Consider the following 19,814-nt stretch of genomic DNA (forward strand, 5'->3'; position numbering starts at 1 on the left):
AGGGAGAAAGCCACGGACCACTGTTTCTCAGATAAAGGATCAGGGCAAACTCTGCTTGAGTAAACTCACTGTTCTTTAGGTAATCTATGCCCAGCTGAGGAAAGTGGGAGGCAGGCTGGAATGTTCTCTGTCTGCTCAGAGTGCTTTGGGACAACAATTGTTTGCAGTAACTTAGGGCATTCAAGGTGAAAAAAATGAAATATTTCACCCTGTTTCTCTATTGAATCCTCATAAGCACCACTGGTCTGGTGCTCTGAAAGTCTCCGTGTTTGGCCTAGAGGGGGCACTCCATTCACTGGAATGATTTAAGAAATATAGATGCCCAGAGCTGACCATTCTGGGCCAGGGCCAGGGCCAGGCGCTTTATCTCTACCATCAAGTTGGTCAACTACATTCTCCATTCCTTCTTACAATGACTGAGCTTTAGTCCAACCTCCTACCCAATATTTATGGAATATATTGTTCTGGAAGGGACCTTAAATGATCAACAAATGGTCTCAATTTACAAGTAAAGAAAGGGAAGCCCTGAAAGCAATGCTATTTACCCAAAGATACACAGCGAATCTGTTTACTTAATTTGTGATCGGAATTCTCTCCCTATCATGTTATTATTCACACGTGGTTAGGATTTTTATCAGGTCACTAAAACCAAAGTAGCTCCTAACAGGCATCTCTTATAAAACTTAGAAGGAACAGGGAGTGAAAGCCTTTTCCCGTAAGGATGGAAAACCCCCAGCACCACCTCTCCTTCCCTGTGGGCACTCACCTAATGTCAGCTGAGTCACATAGACAATGACTTGGACCCCAGGCTTTAGCTCAAACTGAACCAGGTTCTGATTTAGAGCATTAAACAGGAGCTCTGCAATCTGCAAAATAAAATAGAAGTACAGAGGGGTAGATGGGGAAGCAATATCTTTTCTCTCTCACTAGGACGGCGAGGATGCAAGGGAGAATAGAGAGGGTCAAAGATTAGGGGAAAAAAAAAAACTTGTTTGGTTAAAAAAATATTTTGAGAGTTTTGATAAATTTGTGACGCTTGGCACTATAATTTAATATCATAATCCAAAGAAAGTGCTTTTATGTGGGTTTTTAAAAATTTGATATCATATCCTGATATAACATGTTTTATTCAATCTTGTAAATTCAGGTAGGTAGGTAGTAGTACCCCCATATTTTATGGAACAGGAAGTATAACCCAAGTTACATAGTGATTTAGGATCAGGACTTGAACTAGGGTCTCAACTCTTGATGTAGTGCCTTTTCTTTTCTTTTCTTTTCTTTTTTTTTTTTTTTTGTGAGGCAACTTTGCCCAGTGTCACATAGCTGGTAAGTGTCAAGGGTCTGAGGCCTCATTTGAACTCAGGTCCTCCTGAATCCAGGGCCAGTGCTTTATCCACTGCACCACCTAGCTGCCCCCAGTGCCTTTTCTAGCCCACAAGGTGGATGGCCTTTGGCCTCCTGGAATGTATAAGTATGTCAACCTCAAGCTTGGGTCTACCATGGTATCACTGTTAATGTGATCAAAGCCATGGGGAATAGCCCCAGGCCAAACATATTTATTGAGCATATCTATGAAGTTTCAACAAATAGCTTGACCATAGGACACAGGATCATAGGTTTAGAGCCAGAGGAAACCTTAGAGTTTGTCAAAGTCACTCCCCTTATTTTACAGATGGGGAAATTGAGGTAAAGGGACTTGGGCAGGGTCACACGGAGTGACTGAGGCAGGATTTGAACTCAGTATCTAAGTCTCAGACTGCTCCACTGAATGACCTTTGTCTGTTAAACCATCATCAGTTCCTTCAACTGTACCAAGTGGGCATGATTCGGGAGGAAATTTCCTGAAGAGTTCAAGAAAAAAAAGCACCTGCTAATTGTCCTCTACTCCCCACCCCACCCACTATTCCCAGTTATTGACTGATGAACAGCTGATGAACAATGGGGAGCAGAGCAGAAAAAAAGCAAGGGCCTGCCACCCAAAACTTAGGAATAATTCTTCCTACTTCATTTTCTCCAGCAGGCCTAAGCATGTGGAAAGTTGATTTAATCACTCCATAATTCCAGCATGAAAGCTTTAGCAGACTCAGGCTGTTGTTCCCAACTCTTATCTTGCCTTACTCGCCTTAATATCACAGCTGCTATTCATCACCATAATTACCTATTTATCTAAATGGATGGATATTGTAGCTTCCAAATATAGTTCACACATGTCACTTGCTATTTCAGAATAAAGAGGTCTGGTGAAAGTGATGTACTCATTGAGAAGCCTGATTTATTTCTGGCCAACTCCAATGTGCAATCCTTCTACTCAAGGAAGACTTCTCGGAGTTATTGCCATGGCAGGACTGGGGCTGCCGGAGGGATATGTGGATAGATGGGATCTGAGAAGAAGATCCTGAAGTTGGTCTTAGGGATCACCTAGTCTAATCCCCTCATCTGAGGTCTGAGAAAGCTGAGGTCTGGAGATTAAGTGATTTGTTCAAGGTAACACAGGAAGCAAGCAGCAGAACCCAGATGAGACAACACAGTTATCATGGGTTCATAACCATTTTTGAGTCATGGACCCCATTTATAGTCTGATGAAGCCCATAGACCCTGCCTTAGAATAATGCTTTTAAAAGCATAGAATAAAATAAATAGGTTTACAAAGGAAACCAATCATATAGAAATATAGTTATAAGAGAAATTAATATTATACTATTCTATTAATAACAAATTATTATCAAAATATGTTTTAAAACAACTCATAGATTCCCTAATGTATGTAGTGTTTTAGAGTTTGCAAAAATTTTTACATATATTACTTCACTTCCTTCATACATTATTTCAAATTTTACATATATTATTACATATATTATATAATTTTGTTTCATATTTTATGGATATCTTTTCATTTCAACAATCCTACAAGGTAGGTGCTATTATAATCTTCATATTACAGATGAGGAAACTGAGGCTTAGGGTGGTTCAATGACTTGCCCAAGGTCACACAGTAGGTATCTAAGGCAGGATTTGAATTCAGGTATTCTAGATTCCTAGGCCACATGACTCTACTAAGCTACCATGAAGTTACTACTCTAAGGACTTAGTTACTCTAAGGAAGGTTAGAGGGGGTGAGCAGGTGGTGGTACTACAAAGGATAATTCAACTGTCCTTTGGGTCAGGACTCTGGAGCCAGAAAGCCACATATAGTATACCAAGCCCTTGTCATAGACTACAGAAAACTAAGGAACTCTTTACCTTTGTTCCAGCCAGCCCCTTTGTTCCACTGCAACCCCTATAATTCACTTCCCTCATACCAGTCTGCCTGCTTTTACTGTTGTTCCTCTTGCCAGGTCTCCCACAAACACAGAAAGGTGATGATCAGGAGGATAAAGGAGAGGAGAGGCTGGGCTTCTAGTGCCTTGCACCCATCAGTGCTCCTCTACCCACCTGAAGATACCAGTAAATCACAATCCCTTTGGACAATCTTGTGGAAAAGCTGTTTCCTTAGCCAAGGCAAGATAAGGCAATCTGTTTTTCCCCAGGGAGTCACGTCTAAAAGCAGTTCATTTTTCTCCCCAGAAGAGCTTAGATTGTTCAGGATTTCATAGAAGAAAAGAAACAAACTTTACCAGCATGCATAGAGAAAATCAAATGCTCTCTCTAACTTTTTGGACAGGGCTTTGAGGGACAGAAAACACCAAGGCCCAAAGTCATAGGGCCATAATCAGAACAAGTACAATGAGGTTTTGCTCTATGGTGCCAACATCTGGAGGGGCATTTTTTTCTCTCCACAGAGACCAAGCTTTTCCTCTGCCAGCCTGTCTGCCAGAACTATCCCTGGAAATTCAACTTTTTTTTTTGTATCACCAACACCTGCCCACCCCTTTCAACTGTTTTCACTCCAGGGTAAAATATCCCTAGTTAAGGCTCTGCAAAGATGCCAGATACTTACACGGGCAGGTTGGTTGTGATGTGAGAGATGTGCTTCACTATCTGAGTTACCAAGAATTAGCTGAGATACCAACCAATACAAGGACTCTTACATGGGATTAGACATGGAACACTTTAGAATTCTCAACCTGGGGTCTGTAAATTTTTTTCTTTAAATAATTTCTCACTTAAGTCATTTGCTTATTCATTTCTTTACCTTTGCATTTATTTATTCATTTAGTTAGCTAGTTATTTAGTTGGAGACAAGGTCTCTCTGTCTTGCCCAGGATGGAATTGTAGCAGTCACTCACAGGCCCGATTCCACTGCTGATGGGCAAAGAACCTTTCACATGCTCTGATAGTGACCTGCTCAGTTCATCCCTCTTTAGATAGCCAGGTAATCCCTTGCTCTACTGATGTCAGACTTAGTGCAGACAGCCACATGGTCAATTTTAGCCCTATTGTGCCTCAGGACTTCCAAGTTCAAGTGATCTACCCAGACTTCCTAGTAGCAGAGATTATAGGTATGCACCTTTATGCCCAGCTATGGAGATATGAACTTATTTTATAACTGTGCTTCAATGTAATTGATTAAAAAATTTATGCATTTCATGCATTTAAAATCATAATTCTGAGAAGTGATCCATCAGTTTCCTCAGACTACCAATGGGTCTTGACATATAAAAATGGTTAAGAACCCCTGATCTGGAACCTTAATGGCAATCCCAAGAATCAGTAATACCATTAGCAAGGCTCTTCCCTCAAACAATGCAGGACAAATCCCTCCTATGACATAGCACATAGATTCTGAGAGTTTCTGCATATATAAAATTCATAATTCCTTTGAGAACACGATGGTGAATTGTGTCACATATGCCACTCCAAAGATGACAGAAAAATAGTCATATATCTTGTACTTGAAGCCTTCATAGGTCCTAGCAGCAATGGTTTCCTGAGATAACCTTCTAGAACCCAAGAATACCCGGAAACCAAGAAGACGTGTCCAAATAATATTTTTGGGGTGGTTGGAGCCTGAAGCATGGACTGCTCAGTGTTGGAGAAGGAAGATCTTTATGGATGACAGAAGACAGCTTATTTCCCATAGGTAGAGGGTGCAAAAATGCAGCTATTTTCTGATAAAGGGGTGTAGGTGTGGAATAAGTACAGGGAAGATGAATGAGACTAAGGCTGTTCTGCTCCCCCTGTCTCCCAGTCTTGGTACTTTCACTCACTTGCTCCAGGTCAGCTTCATTGCCTTTCCTTCTCTCAGTCATGTTTTTGTGGGGCAGGATGAAGAGCTCAGCTGAGGTAGGGAGGCCAGGGAATACTGCCACGAGAATCTGGTCTTCTGGGACACTGGTGACCTGCAGGGATGTTGTGACAAATAACAGTGATGATAGCAGCTAGCTGTGCATGTGCCATATCCTCTAGTAAAGACTATGAGCTCAGTGAGGATAGGGTCCATTCAGCATTCTCTCAGCTTTGCAATTCTCTCCCAGCACTGATCACAGTTATTCTGCACCTAGTAGGTATTTAATAAATGCCTGATGGATTGATAGAGATTGGTCATGGTTAACCCTCTTTAATTTCTGGATCATTGAAGGTGAACTCACCAGAAAAAAGCAGGGCCCAAAGTCAAAGAGCCAGAACCAGAACAAATAAAAGGAAGTTTTGTTCTATGATGCTAACATCTGCAGGGGATATTTTTTCTCTCTACAGATATCAAACTTTTCCTCTGCCCACCTGTGTGCTATAATAGGAGGACAGTCAATCACTCCAAAAAGGAAATGAAATGGAATTTACCCTACAGAGGCCATAGCATCAGGTAGCAGCACCAAGCACTGCATTTTAGAGGATATCAGAGTAGATTAAGCAATCAAACTTTCACCATCTGTGAATCCTCTCTCTCAGCTAGGATTCCCAGATATATGCTCATTCTGCTGAAGAATAACTTTGCTTCATTTTAGGAAACTGACTGACTTGATAGAATCATAGAATTTTAGAGCTGGAAGAAACCTCAAAAGTCATCTAGTCCAACCACTTGCCTTCACTTATTTTATTTTATTTTTTAGTGAGGCAATTGGGGTTAAGTGACTTGCCCAGGGTCACACAGCTAGTAAGTGTTAAGTGTCTGAGGCCGGATTTGAACTCAGGTACTCCTGACTCCAAGGCCGGTGCTCTATCCAATGCGCCATCTAGCTGCTCCCTTGCCTTCACTTATAATATACCCAACAAGTGGTCAGGCAGCTTCAGCTCAGATACTTACGGTGACAAAACTCACTACTCCTGCAGCAATCTATTCCATTTCTATAATTATTTGACATTTTTTCCCCTTGTAATGAGGCAAAAACTGTTGCCCTCTGGCCTTATTTCTATGTAGTTCCTCTTTGATCTGATAGTCTGTTAAATATTGAAAGACATTCTCAACCCCAACTCCTTAAGCCTTTATCACATACCCCCACCCTTGGTTAAACACTTCCTGTTTTTTCTTAGGCCAATCCTAAATCCTTGGTGATTCTTCCTGGACAGCCTTCTACCTCGATAGCTTTTCTTTTAACCCACCATCAATTGCTTGGGTAGAAGGAGAGTCAACCTACTTTGACCAGAGCACGCTTGATGACTTTGCCAATATCTTGTCTCCACTCGGGGATGTCAGGATTGTGGTAATCCAGATTGGGTGAGAAGGACAGTAACTGTGACTGGAAATATTCTTCAGAGGGAGAAACAGAAGGAGAAAGAGAGAGAAGGAGAGATGGAGACAGAGAGGGACAGGGAGAGACAGACAGACAGAGGGGTTGGGGTCGGGAAAATGAGTTAGTCTGGCAGTTATGCCACAGTAAAGTTTGTGCACCAGGAAGTTACAGAATTTTGGTTATTGGAAACAGGTCTATTCCCCTCCATATGCCAGCCCTGAGAATTCTGGAGTATGAACATATACTCACTGTAAAAGATCGCTTTTATGAAATATACAAATTCTGAAAATAGACATTCTGTGTGAAATCCCAGAAGAGCAATACTCTCCTGCAAAGGCTGAAACCATGATGCACTTTACAAGATCCGTAGGGAGCACTGGGTCTATCTAATTTACTGTTTACATTATCAGAGAAAGGTCTTGAACCAAGGTTATCCTGTCTATGAAGGTACCTCTCTAGACACAATTTCTGACTTCTTCTCAATAGCAACAGTAGCCTACATTTCTGTAGCAACTGAAGATTTACAAAATACTTTCCTCATAACACTTGTGAAATGGTTATTATGCCTCGTTGTTCAGATAGGCTCCAAAACTTTAAATAACTAGCCCATAATCACACATCCAGTTAGTTTTATAACTTGTTGCTGTAAGCAACAATGGTGTCAGGGGCACTGGGGAGTGGCAAATTCACATTTATTAAAAGGAACACTAATATTTGCACATGGGTCTTGAGACTTACCAACTCTGTGACCCTGGGAAAGTCACTTAACCCTATTTGCCTTAGTTCTTCATCTGTAAAATGAGCTGGGGAAGGAAATGGCAAACCACTCTAATATCTTTGCCAAGAAAACCCCAAACAGGGTTATGAAGAGTCAGATATGACTGAAAATGACTGAACAGAAACAATTTGAGGCTTGCAGTCATAGCGTGATTCAGCCCTTCACCCATATCATAACCCCTTCCTCATTCTGTGCATGCAAACATACACGGAGTCTGTTTTGAATTTCTTGATTCATTGTTTTGAAATTGCTGTCATCATATCATAGATTTAGAAATTCTGGGGACCTTTGAGATCATCTTATCCTATTTTTACACAGAAGAAACTAAAGCTCAGAGACATGAAGGGGTGTCCAAGGTCATACACAAGGTAAGAAGCAGAGCCAGGATTTGAACCCAGTTCCTCTCATTCCAAATCTAGTATTTTTTCCACTGTACCACACTGCCTGAATTCATGAATGTTTCATCATTTCAGTGAGACTTTAAGCTCACTGGAGAAGGGGGCATGATTTTTCTTCCTTTTCTCTTTCAGTTTCACAGGCTGTTTCATAGAAACAGTAGGTCTCCAATATTTATCAAACTCTCTAACAAGATCATCAGAACTCACTGTCTCAGTATTCTTGACCCGGCATCTCCTTAACTCAGGATGCCTTGCAATGTGTAGTCCCTACTCACCTGCTCATTCATTGTAACTATAGAATTATAGGGAGAATATTTGTTGACAACATATGGTCCAAACAAACTCAGCAGGAGCAGTACTGCCCTTGTTGCCCTGCCCGCACTGTCACTTTGCCCTGGTTCACTCAGTAGAGGAAAAGAAGCTTTTCCTCATTCTACAAAGTCTTCTCCTGCTAGCTGGGGGAGGTGGGGAGGTATAACTTTTGCCCAATGGCTGGGGATAAACAGGAAATCCAATGGTAGTGCTTTGACTTTACCATGCACTGCAATATCTTTCGAGTCCTGGATGAGGGCATTGCCGGCTGCCACCTGGACTGTTATGGTGTTCAGGCCCTCAGAGGTGAACATGAAGGAAATGCTGCTGTTCAAGGTGATCAGGGGCTGAAAGACATCAAAGATAAAAAACAAACCACCACTCATTCCTAGTTCCTGGAAGTCATTGGATTCTTCCCCTGATTAACTCGAGAATACTTTAATCAGCATCTTAGTCACCTGCCTCTCCCATGCCCCCATGGAGCCTTAATTCCTAATTAGTGAGATGAAATAAATTTAATTGGTACAACTTACTAGCAGCTGGGATTGAGGCAGTATAATGTAGGAGTAATAATAATAGTAATAATAATAATAGCATGTAAATAGCACTTGAATGTTTGTGAAGTACTTTTTAAAAATAAGCCATTTTATTTTCATAACCACCCTTGTGGATAGGTATTACTATTCTACTCATTTTTTAGATAGGGAAATTGTAGCGAATAGAGGTTAAGTGACTTGCCCAGGGTTACAGAACTGCTAAGTGTGATATGAGAATTAAACTAAGGTCTTTCTGTCTCCAGGACTAACACTCTATCTACCAATCCACCTAGCTGCCTAGAACAACTGACTTGGATACAGAAGACCTGAGTTTATATACTCCCTACATCATGTAATCGGGAGAAAATTACTTAAGCTCTATGGAACTGGGAGAGTTATTTAACTCTTTTAAGACTTAATTTCCTCATCTATAAAATGGAAATGATAATACTTGCCTTACCTCAGGATGATGTAAGAAGCCAATGAGTTAATAGATGTAAAATAATTTTTTAGCCATAATACACCACTTAAAATATACATTTAAGGGGCAGTTAGGTGGTGTAGTGGATAGAGCACCTGCCCTGGAGTCAGGAGGACCTGAGTTCAAATCTGGCCTCAGACACTTGACACTTACTAGCTGTGTGACCCTGGGCAAGTCACTTAACCCCAATTGCCTCACCCGATCCCCCCCAAAATAAAATAGAAATGTAAGACATTAGCAAATGATTACTATTCCTTCTGGAATTTTAATTAGCCAGGAATAGAGGGAGGGATCTCCTGGATTTGGGCATGACAAGGATAGGATTAGCTTTCTTATGCTGTCCCCTAGCTCTAATTCTATAATAAAGGAATAAAGATAGAATAAGGTGTCTTCATAGAGATGAAGGTTCTTCTACTACCCAATCACTGAGGACCTACTGCCTAGCACCAGCCTTCTAGCTGCTCTGGAAGGAAAATGGTTCCTTCTCAATTTCCCCACTTACTGACTCCCTGTCTCTCATCATAGAAGAAGAAAATTTCAGGGTGGAAAGGGACCTCAGAGGCACAATACAAATAATAACTAGTTTTTCTATAGTACTCTCAAGTTTATAAATACTTTACACACATTATTATCTCATTTGAGCCTCAAAGCAACTTCATGAAGCAAGACTTACTGGTATTTTTATTTCCAATGGTCAAAGGATATGAACAGGCAGTTTTCTGATGAAGAAACCAAAGCTATCTATTCCCATATGAAAAAATTCTCTAAATCACTATTGATTAGAGAGATGCAAATTAAAACAACTCTGAGGTACCACCTGACACCTATCAGATTGACTAAAATGACAAAAAAGGAAAATAATAAATGTTGGAGAAGCTGTGGGAAAATTGGAACACCAATGCATTGTTGGTGGAGCTGTGAACTGATCCAACCATTCTGAAGAGCAATTTGGAATTATGCCCAAAGGGCGATAAAGCTGTGCATACACTTTGACCCAGCAATACCACTTTTGGGTCTTTTTCCCAAAGAAATCATGGAAAGGGGAAAGGGACCCACATGTACAAAAATATTTATAGCTGCTCTTTATGTGGTGGCAAGGAATTGGAAGTTGAGGGTATGCCCATCAATTGGGGAATGGCTGGACAAGTTGTAGTATATGAATACAATGGAATACTAATGTGCTGTAAGAAACAATGACCAGGAGGAGTTCAGAGAAACCTGGAGGGTCTTGCGTGGGCTGATGATGAGTGAGATGAGCAGAACCAGAAGAACACTGTACATAGTATCATCAACATTGAGTGTTGATCTACTGTGATGGACTTCTCACCAATGCAATGGTACAGAAGAGTTCCAGGGAACTCATGATAGAAGAGGATCTCCAAATCCAAGAAAAAAAAAAAGAATTGTGGAGTATAGATGCTGAATGAACCATACTATTTCTTTCGGTTTTGGTGCTGTTGGATTTTTTTTCTATTTTGAGGTTTTTCATCATTGTTCTTATTTTTCTCTTATAACATGACTAATGCAGAAATAGGATTAATGTTATTATGTGTGTGTGTGTGTGTGTATATATATATGTGTGTGTATATATATATGTGTGTGTATATATATATATATATATATATATATATCAGATTACCTGCTGTCTAGAGGAGGAGGGAGGGAGGGGAGGGAGAAAAATGTGAAGTTGGAAAGCTTGTATAAACAAAAGTTGAGAACTATCTTTACATGTAATGGAAAAAAATAAATACATTAAAAAAAACCAAAAAACAAAGACAAACAAAAAAATATGAGGTGTGGGGGGAGCTAGGTGGCACAGTGGATAAAGTGCTGACCCTGAATTCAGGAGGACCTGAGTTCAAATCCAGACTCAGACACTTGACACTTACTAGCTGTGTGACCCTGGGCAAGTCACTTAACCCTCATTGCCCTGCAAGAAAGAAAGAAAGAGAGAGAGGGAGGGAAGGAAAGGAGGGAGGGAGGAAGGAAGGAAGGAAGAAAAAAGAAAGAAAGAAAGAAAGAAAGAAAGAAAGAAAGAAAGAAAGAAAGAAAGAAAGAAAGAAAGAAAGAAAGAAAGAAAGAAAGAAAGAAAGAAAGAAAGAAAGAAAAGAAAAGAAAATATGAGGTGACTGAGGGTCACACAAAAGCTGACCAAGGCAGCTTTCATAACCAGGGTCCAGCATGTCATCCCTGAGGCTACTCTGTTGAACTTACTGACCAGCATTATGGGAATCCAATGAGATCATGTATATGAAGTCTCAAAAAAAGTGAAGGGCAGGGAGCTTGCAAACTATTAACTAGGTGCCTTGACTCTGATGGCCAAGACAGTTCTAGGATTTACTATCAGAGCTCTATTATTAAAGACAATGAAAAATCTAGAAAAGGAAGAAGTTGATCAGAAAGGAACAGCAAGGATATAACAAGCACAGGTCATGCCCGATTCAAACTCATTTACTTTTTTTTGATGAGGTTACTAGAATGGAAAATCAAGGGAATTATATATATATATACACATACATACACACATATATACATACATATACATATATATATACACACGCACACATATATACATACATATACATATATACACACACACACATATATACACATATGTGCATATATATGTATATATAGTTAACTTACATCTGGCATCTAACAAATCATATTGCACTATTCATGGGGAAAATTTGGAGGGATATGGGCCAGAACACAGGACTTTTGGGTATTTTGGAAACTGGTTGAATGACCAGACTCAAAGTGGAGTTGATGTAACATCAACCTGGAAGGAGATCTCCAGTGGAGACCCTATAGGTATCCATTCTTGGCCCTATGCTACTTAAGATCTTTAAAAAATCTTTGACTTAAAGGCATGGTTGGCCTGATTATCAGATTTATAGCTGATGCAAAGCAAGGAGGGAAAACTATATAATATAATACTATTATAATAATATAATAGCTATATAATATCCAGGTTGAGAGAGACTGGATTCAAAAAGCTGCTGACAGGTGAGGGTGTTGGACAGAATCTAAGAAGATTGAATTTAACAGAAACAAATGTAACATCTTATACTTGGGTTTAAAAATATTAACTTCATAAGTAAAAGATCGGGGAGGGAGGCATGACTAGATTGCAATTTACCTGAAATTTTAAAAATCATGGGATATTAATAGACTGTAGGCTGCTTGAGGGTCTAATGTGGCAGTCAAGAAAGCTAATGTCATTTTAGACTGATCTATCTATATGTATACATATACCCACATACCTCTATACAAACACATACACATGCATATGTGCATATATACAGGTATGTGTTTGTATATATACATGTATGTGTGTCTATGCATGTAGGTAAGAGCCCTGCCTTTCTCTACCTTGATGAGAACATTCTATAATGACTGTTTCCTGTTACAGGACTACAATTTTAGAAACAATATTGATAAGCTGGGGAATTTCCAGAGGAGGGCAAACAGGATGGTGAAGGAAAGGCCTTATCTTTGGCCTAGAGAAGAAAAGACTTAAGGGGTGGGGTGTGGGGGGCAGGGGAGTCATGATTATTAGATTCAAGCACTTAAAGGGCTTTCTTGTGGAAGACAGAATAGACTTGTTCTGTTTTGTGCCAGAGGGGAAGAGTGGGTAGAAGTTGCAAAGGAGCAAGTTTCCCATTGAATTAAGGCATGAAGGATCATAGATTCAGAGATAGAATCTACTTTAGAGACCATCTAGTCCAATCTCCTTGTTTTATAGATGAGAAACTGTGACCGCGGCACTTGCCCATGGTCACATCGCTGTTAAGCGTCTGAGGCAGGATTTGAACCTAGCGTTTCTGGAGTGTAAGTCTCATACTTTCTATCCACTTCCTGGTGTTGCCTCTAAAAAAAAATCTTCCTAAAATTTGAGCAAAACAAAACTGGAATAGATTGGCTCAGAAGATCTCCTTGGTTGTAATCTTTAAGCAAAGAGAGTAAGTCAATAAACATTTATAAGGGGTCCCTTCTATCTATGGAATTCTGGGATTGACTTGCTCAAGGTCACATAGATTACAAGTTGCAGAGGGTTAAACTCAAAACCCAGTCTTCAACTGCCTATATAGCATTCTTTCTACTTCATTGCTGAACTTTTCTACTCTGATATTTATTATCAAGCATTACTTATGCCACCTCAGAAGCTGCATTGGTGCTGAGGTTAGGGCTAAAATTCACAATTCATTTCCTTTGAGGGTGGGTAAGTTTTGCCCAGACAGAAGTGTGGCTCCCTTTGACCTTCCACTATGCTGAGCAATTCAGGATGGGCTGTATGAAATCAGATGGAACTCTCCCAGAGGGTCAACCAGCCCAGGCTCGGCACCAGACCACAACAAACAAGACCAGGTAGGATGCTTACAATGGCCTTTGGGTCACAGGCCACGGAGTTCCCAGGCTAAGGAAATGGAAGTGGCTAATTTTGTTTTTCTAAACTGCTTTTGTTTTTCGTCAACTGTTTTAGCATCATGGCTGGTTTCACTATCATGAGGAAGCTGGAACTCTGAACGGGCTCCTTGAGTTTTCTACCATCCACTGATGTTAAATTAAATCAAGTCTTTTAAGGTTCATTTGCCCAAATCTATTAGACAAGCAGACACATTTATTAAGCTGGACCTCTTTTAATTCCAGCAAATTGGCTTTTCAGAAGACTCCAAATCCAATGGACAAGCAATTGACTCCTTTGAATCTGACTTCTGGACAGACAGGAGGGCGGAGCTGCAATGATACCCTTTAAAATAATGGCTGGTTTGCAGTCCAGCCATGTGTGTGCCCCATCTATCTCCTACTGAGAACTCCTTGTGTGAGACAGGTAACAAGTCATCTACTGAGCTCAGGCAGCCAATTGACAAATCAGTGAGTAACAATTTACTTAGGAGATTTCCACCCAACTAATGGGAATAGTGAGCTGCAAGCGAAATTTTTGTAGTTAACTACACCAAGTTGCCCCAGCATAACATACGCTATACTCCTTGTTCATTTTAAAGTACAAAGATATTTGGCTATTGCATATACCCAGGATTTAAAAATAAGACCTTGGTGTAAATAGATGTTCCTGAATGATCAGGCTATGCAAGTGTGTCACTCTCCTACTTGAAACCTTTCAATGGCTCCCCATTGCTCATACAATAAAGTTCAGTCTTGTTCAGATTGGAGCATACACATGAAATATGGTGAACAGGACAGCACTATACATTTTACACAACGAAGTGCTAAATTTCCAGCATAAAAAACAAGAGACCCGTGAGGACAATATAATATAAAAATCTCACTATCAGGTATAGTCTCCAAAGATCACTAAAGTAGAGATAGAAAGGGAGCTATATAGTCCCACCCCCTCATTTTATAGAAGGGAAAACAGGCCTGGAGAGGTTAAGTCACTTACTCAAGCTCACACAGGGAGGATCAGAGATGGGATCTGAACCCAGGCCCTTTGAGTCCAGAGACTCAGGGGATGAGGAGTTAGAGAAAGGAAAGATCAACAAAATGGAAGAATTGGACTAGATACTTTTTTTTTGGCAGGGCAATGAGGGTTAAGTGACTTGCTGAGGGTCACACAGCTAGCAAGAGTCAAGTGTCTGAGGCCAGATTTGAACTCAGGCCCTCCTGAATCCAGGGCTGGTGCTTTACATTAATGATACTTCTTTTGCTGGGAGTTAATTTCTCTTCTAACTATAAAAGGAAATGGAAGGAAAGACAAGAAGGAGGAGAGAGCAGAGGAGAGGAGAGGAAGGGATGGGAGAAGAGAGGAACGGAGAGGAAGCATGAACACTCCTTCTAATTATTGTACCCCCTATTCCAGGCTTCTAGAAAGGGTGAAAAGAACAGTTCTGGTGGCTAACCTTGGGTGATAAGAAAAATACTACTTCCATGGGTAAATTATACTAAGAATCACTAACCTTCACATCTGAAGGTACCAAATACATCATGTAGTTCAACTTTCTCATTTTACGGATATGGAACTGTGGCCCAGTATACTTATCCAAGGTCACATCACTATTAACCTCATTGGAACATAAGATTTAGAGTCAGAAGAGACCTTAATGATCATTGAGTCCAACCACCTCATTTTACAGATAAGGAAATTGAGGCTCAGACAAAAGAATTGATTGACTTTTCCAAGATCGCCCAGGAAATGAGTGGCAGGGTAGAGATCCACACCCACATCTTCTGACTCTAATTATTGCTATTTCTACTCTACAATTCTGTTGACAGAGGCAAGGAAGAAAAATCAGATCAGACCTCAGTCCCCTAATGCTATGTTGTTTTTATTACATCATGCCAATCTTTCATTGTATATTCCACCAGCTTTTCTTAAGTACACAGTTCTTATTTATGCATGTGGGTTTTTTAGGATCCAAATTTTAAAATAATCATCACAAGAGCCAGAGTCTCATCACACTGAAAGTAACCCATGAAAATATGACAATGCCATGAAGAAAGAAGAAAATCACTCAAATATGTTGTAGCACTCCCTGTTGTTTCTATCCATGTCAGTAATGAGAAAATTCTAAACCCACACCTCCACATTAGCCGATATCGGAGACCCTAAAAAAATCCTCAAACCTTAGTGCTGTTGCCGAACCACCAGAAGTAGGTGAGGGTCCCCAGCTGACTGGGCCATACAACTGCAGTGATGTTGACCTCTTTATTCCTGATGGCTACAAAAGGAACGCTGAGATGGACATGTTCCACAGGACCTAGAAGAAAGGTGGGGGCAGGGAACAATTTAAAAGCTTCTCTTCCTAGAATGGGCTATCCAATACCACCAATTCCCTCTTTGTCCCCCTACCCTCAAGGTTTAACAATATATCATGGCCACCATTCCAAACATACTCCTCTAGAAAGTGCACTCCTATCAAGAAGAGGAAATTTAGATGAAGAGAAATCTTACTCAATAGGAAATGAGGCAACAATTTCATTCACGCACTTATTTATATTATTTTGGCTTGAAAACCTTCTTGGGTGATCACCTATACTTTCTAGTTTATCCACAAATACCAGTTGAAATTTTCAGCTCAAGGAGAAAGTGAGCTTGCTACATACCCAAACCAATAAAGAAAAGGAGAAGTAGCTGTCACTTTTGTCTCCCGCCATTTGTGAACATTGCAATTTGGGTCAATGCATTGTATGGGAGGGAGGTCTTTCTCATTATCATCCTTTCTCCATGGGCCCCTTGTCCACTGTCCACTGCAGTGCCCACACTGGTGGGTAGGGCTTTGTTAGGAGACAAAGGGAGTTCTCAACTAGAAAGAAAAACACAGGCAGAATTCCCAAGCTTGGTTCAGTCACCTGCCAGTGGAGTAACCAACTATCCCTTACTGCACACATAAAGCAGGTGTGAGCAGCAGCACATTTAAGGCAGCAAATAATCAGAATGCCAGGAACACATCTAATGCATACCAATGGAGAATTTTAATTTAGAGCATTTGGGAAATGAAACGAGGACAGGAAGATGCAGGTGGGAAAATGCAAATGCTTCAGCTTTACATTTCGTTGGGTGAATGTTCCCCAATCTTGTTTTATTTTTATGCTGAATTAAATTAAAATGCTTAATGCTTCTGTTCAGGATGTATTAGGTAGACTCTCTGAGGCTTTACTGTTGCAGAGTTTGATCTGACTGAAATGGACAGAGGAGGGGGTGAGGGAGAGTTCCTGTGATGATGCCATTCTAGTGCCCATATCCCAGGATTGGTTAACATACCTATGTGGCACCTGTTCTGTTGCAGAGACATTATTTCTCATCTCTAAAGTAGGGACCATATTCTCATTTCTTGTATTAAGGAGCATGTTTTGGGGGATACCCAAAGCTTTTCAAGTCTTATAATCTTCATTGTTTGTATTCATAGTCATATCTCAGGCAGCATGCTTCAGAGAGAGAGAGAACTGAAATAGAAACTAGGAGACCTAGCTTCTTATCCTAGATCTGGCCTAGAATTATCTTGGACCGACTGCTTAATCTCTCTAGACCTCTGTTTTCCCATCTTTAAAATCAGGCTATAGCAAGAGCTTTGCTTTTCCCCCTCACACTGACATGATCATTCCTATCATTATTGTTGATTGAGACAGGGAAGAACTTCCCCAGAAGGCGATGAGGCATTTGAATCCTCTTGGCTTTCTTATGTGAAAAGAGGTAAAGAGGCATGGCCTGAGACCCTGAAATTTCCATTAGTTTTTGCCATCCTAGGCACTCTGCTCAACCTTTGTTAGGTTTGTCCAACCTTGTCTTGAGAAGATGTAGCTGGCTGCTCTGGGTAGGTTGGTCCAAGAGGACTAACAGGGACTTCCCTGGGACATCAAAGGCAGAAACCATTAGCCATAAGTGGGATTGACCAGTATTGATCAGAACAACTCATTCTTGTGAATGGAGGGTATGAGTCATGCAGGTGAAAAATCTCAAATCATAGGAATGAGACAAGGACACTTTCAGCATAGGGAGGAATGCAAGCTTGCCTCAAATCTGGAGATAAGCTCTGAAGTATGTGAAAGAGAAGGGGGCGAAGAGGAGTTCAGGTGAAAATGAAAATGACAAGCTCCTGAAAACTCTCACCATCAAATAGTGATCCCTCTGATAAAATCCAATAATCCATGAGAAATTGGTTATTATGGGCAGCTAACAACTACTTTTGTTAGCTAATGGCCCAAGGTGAGGCCAAGAGCAGTTATCGCTCTAATAACTGGCTGTTAAAAGCAGCCATGATTGATTTTGAGGGAATTATGAGCATGATAAAATTTTCAAGGAACATTTCCTCCTTCTTGCACATAACCTGCAGCATAAACCAGCTTCACTTTTGACTGGCTACTGCCATTAAGAAACTTCTGACCAGTCTCCCCACAAGTAAGGACCACACCCAGAGGAAGTGTGCATGCCAATGACAGGGTTTTTAGGGGTGGGGAAAGTTTGTGTGTGTGTATGCATGCGTACATGTGTATGTTTATATGTATGCGTGTATGTAAGCATGTGTATATACATATGGGCAGCTAGGTAGTACAGTGGATACAGTGCCAGACATGGAGTCAGGATGATCTGAATTCAAATCCAGTCTCAGATGCTTACCAACCATGTGACCCTGAGTAAATAATTTGACCTTGTCTGTCTCCGTTTCCTCATTTGTAAAATGAGTTGGAGAAGTAAATGACAAACCACTCAAATATGTTCACCAAGTTCAAATGGGTTCATGAAGAGCCAAACATGACCGAAAATGATTAACCAACAATAACAAAAATACATATGAATTTATTTTTTATGGAGCAAAACAGCTTGCTGAACTGAGTCCCCAATTTCAACCAAGATTCAATTTAAAATAATAATAATAACACCTCAAATTTTATATAATGTATTAAGATGAATAATTATTTAGATAAATTATCTCATTTGGGTCTCACAATGACCTTATAAAGTAGGTAGAAAATATATTATTACTATTGTTGTTGTTGTTGTTGTTATTATTATTATTATTACTGCTACCACTTTACAGATGGAGAAACTGAGGTTGACAGAGATTAGGTGACTCGCCCAGGTTCACATAGCTAGTAAACTAGTAAGGCAAGATGTGAACCTAGGTTTCTATTGACACAATCTCAAACACTCTCTGACATATATTTTGCTACCTCTACTGGAAAGGAAATAGCCCAGTACCTTAAAAGGAATTTACAAGTTTCCTTGGCATTTGTTGCAATAAGGTTTTGCCTTGAAATGAATTTTGCTAAAAGAATTAAGCTTTCAATTTTATGAGTTACAGCTGTTTAAAAACTAAAAGTGTCTCCTTTAAAGCCTCTCTCTTACTTCCACAGAAATAATGGTTTATCTTTAGTCATTATGACCAGAAAATGGGTTTGACTTTTTAAAAATGAGTGTTTAGGGCAGTTGCCTAAGTGTACATATGGGGCCTTATGTATACATGTGCATATAGGTATATGAGTTTAGTAGAGGCATGATTGGGACGGGGGAAGCAAAGGAGGAAACATGGATTTTTCAAAATCTCCATGTCATTAAGGTTTAAATTAAGCATCATGAAATTTTGGCTAATTTCTCAAGTCTGGGTTAATTTGTGGCCTCATGTCTCCAACATCAGTTCTATCAGGAAAGGTACTTCTGAATCCTGACACTGAATTTGACTTCAGAGCCAAAACAGGTTAAAAGAGGTGGAGATCCTCAGAAGCAAACCAATCAAATTCAGTAAATAGCTTACCTCTCTGAAATTCTACTCTCTAGAGGTCTCTTTTCTCTGGGGGCCAACTTAAAGCCAAGGAGCAAGCTTAAAAGGTTGGTGAATTGTCAAAATAGACATCAAAAGTCTACATAATAAAAGTTATATTCCATCAATGGAGATTCCCTACAGCCCTCATTCAGAGATTATTGACCCTTATTTTGCCTATAGTTATAAAATGTCCATTTTGTGATGTCTTCTGCATAAGGATTAGAAGCAAGAAGAAAATGAATAGGGAGAAAGAAAAGGATGAAACGGTGTTCCTGAAAGGCAGACTGATAGACTAACGGAGGTATGGATGTATGACTGGAGCAGCAGGATAGATAGATAAAAAGATGATAGATAGATAGATAGATAGATAGACAGACAGACAGACAGATAGATGATAGATAGATATAGATTGACCGACAGATAGATATAAAATTTATGTATCAGATTTCCCAAAAATTTTAGTGCAGTTTTAAGCCTT

At 40.1% G+C, this 19,814-nt stretch overlaps 1 protein-coding gene across 1 annotated transcript in view; it reads right to left on the reverse strand.

Annotated features, from left to right (window-relative positions):
• Positions 1 to 19,814, reverse strand: part of SORCS3 (sortilin related VPS10 domain containing receptor 3) — a 690,926-nt gene that overhangs the window by 10,696 nt on the left and 660,416 nt on the right. Inside the window, exons 20-24 of the mRNA XM_043989102.1 lie at positions 15,702 to 15,835; positions 8,320 to 8,443; positions 6,513 to 6,625; positions 5,148 to 5,279; positions 767 to 866 (exon numbers count right to left, since the gene is read on the reverse strand). Coding sequence (XP_043845037.1) covers positions 767 to 866; positions 5,148 to 5,279; positions 6,513 to 6,625; positions 8,320 to 8,443; positions 15,702 to 15,835 — 603 coding nt within the window. The remainder of the gene's footprint in view (positions 1 to 766; positions 867 to 5,147; positions 5,280 to 6,512; positions 6,626 to 8,319; positions 8,444 to 15,701; positions 15,836 to 19,814) is intronic.

Source organism: Dromiciops gliroides, chromosome 2 (assembly GCF_019393635.1).
Source record: "Dromiciops gliroides isolate mDroGli1 chromosome 2, mDroGli1.pri, whole genome shotgun sequence".
Lineage (NCBI taxonomy): Eukaryota > Metazoa > Chordata > Mammalia > Microbiotheria > Microbiotheriidae > Dromiciops > Dromiciops gliroides.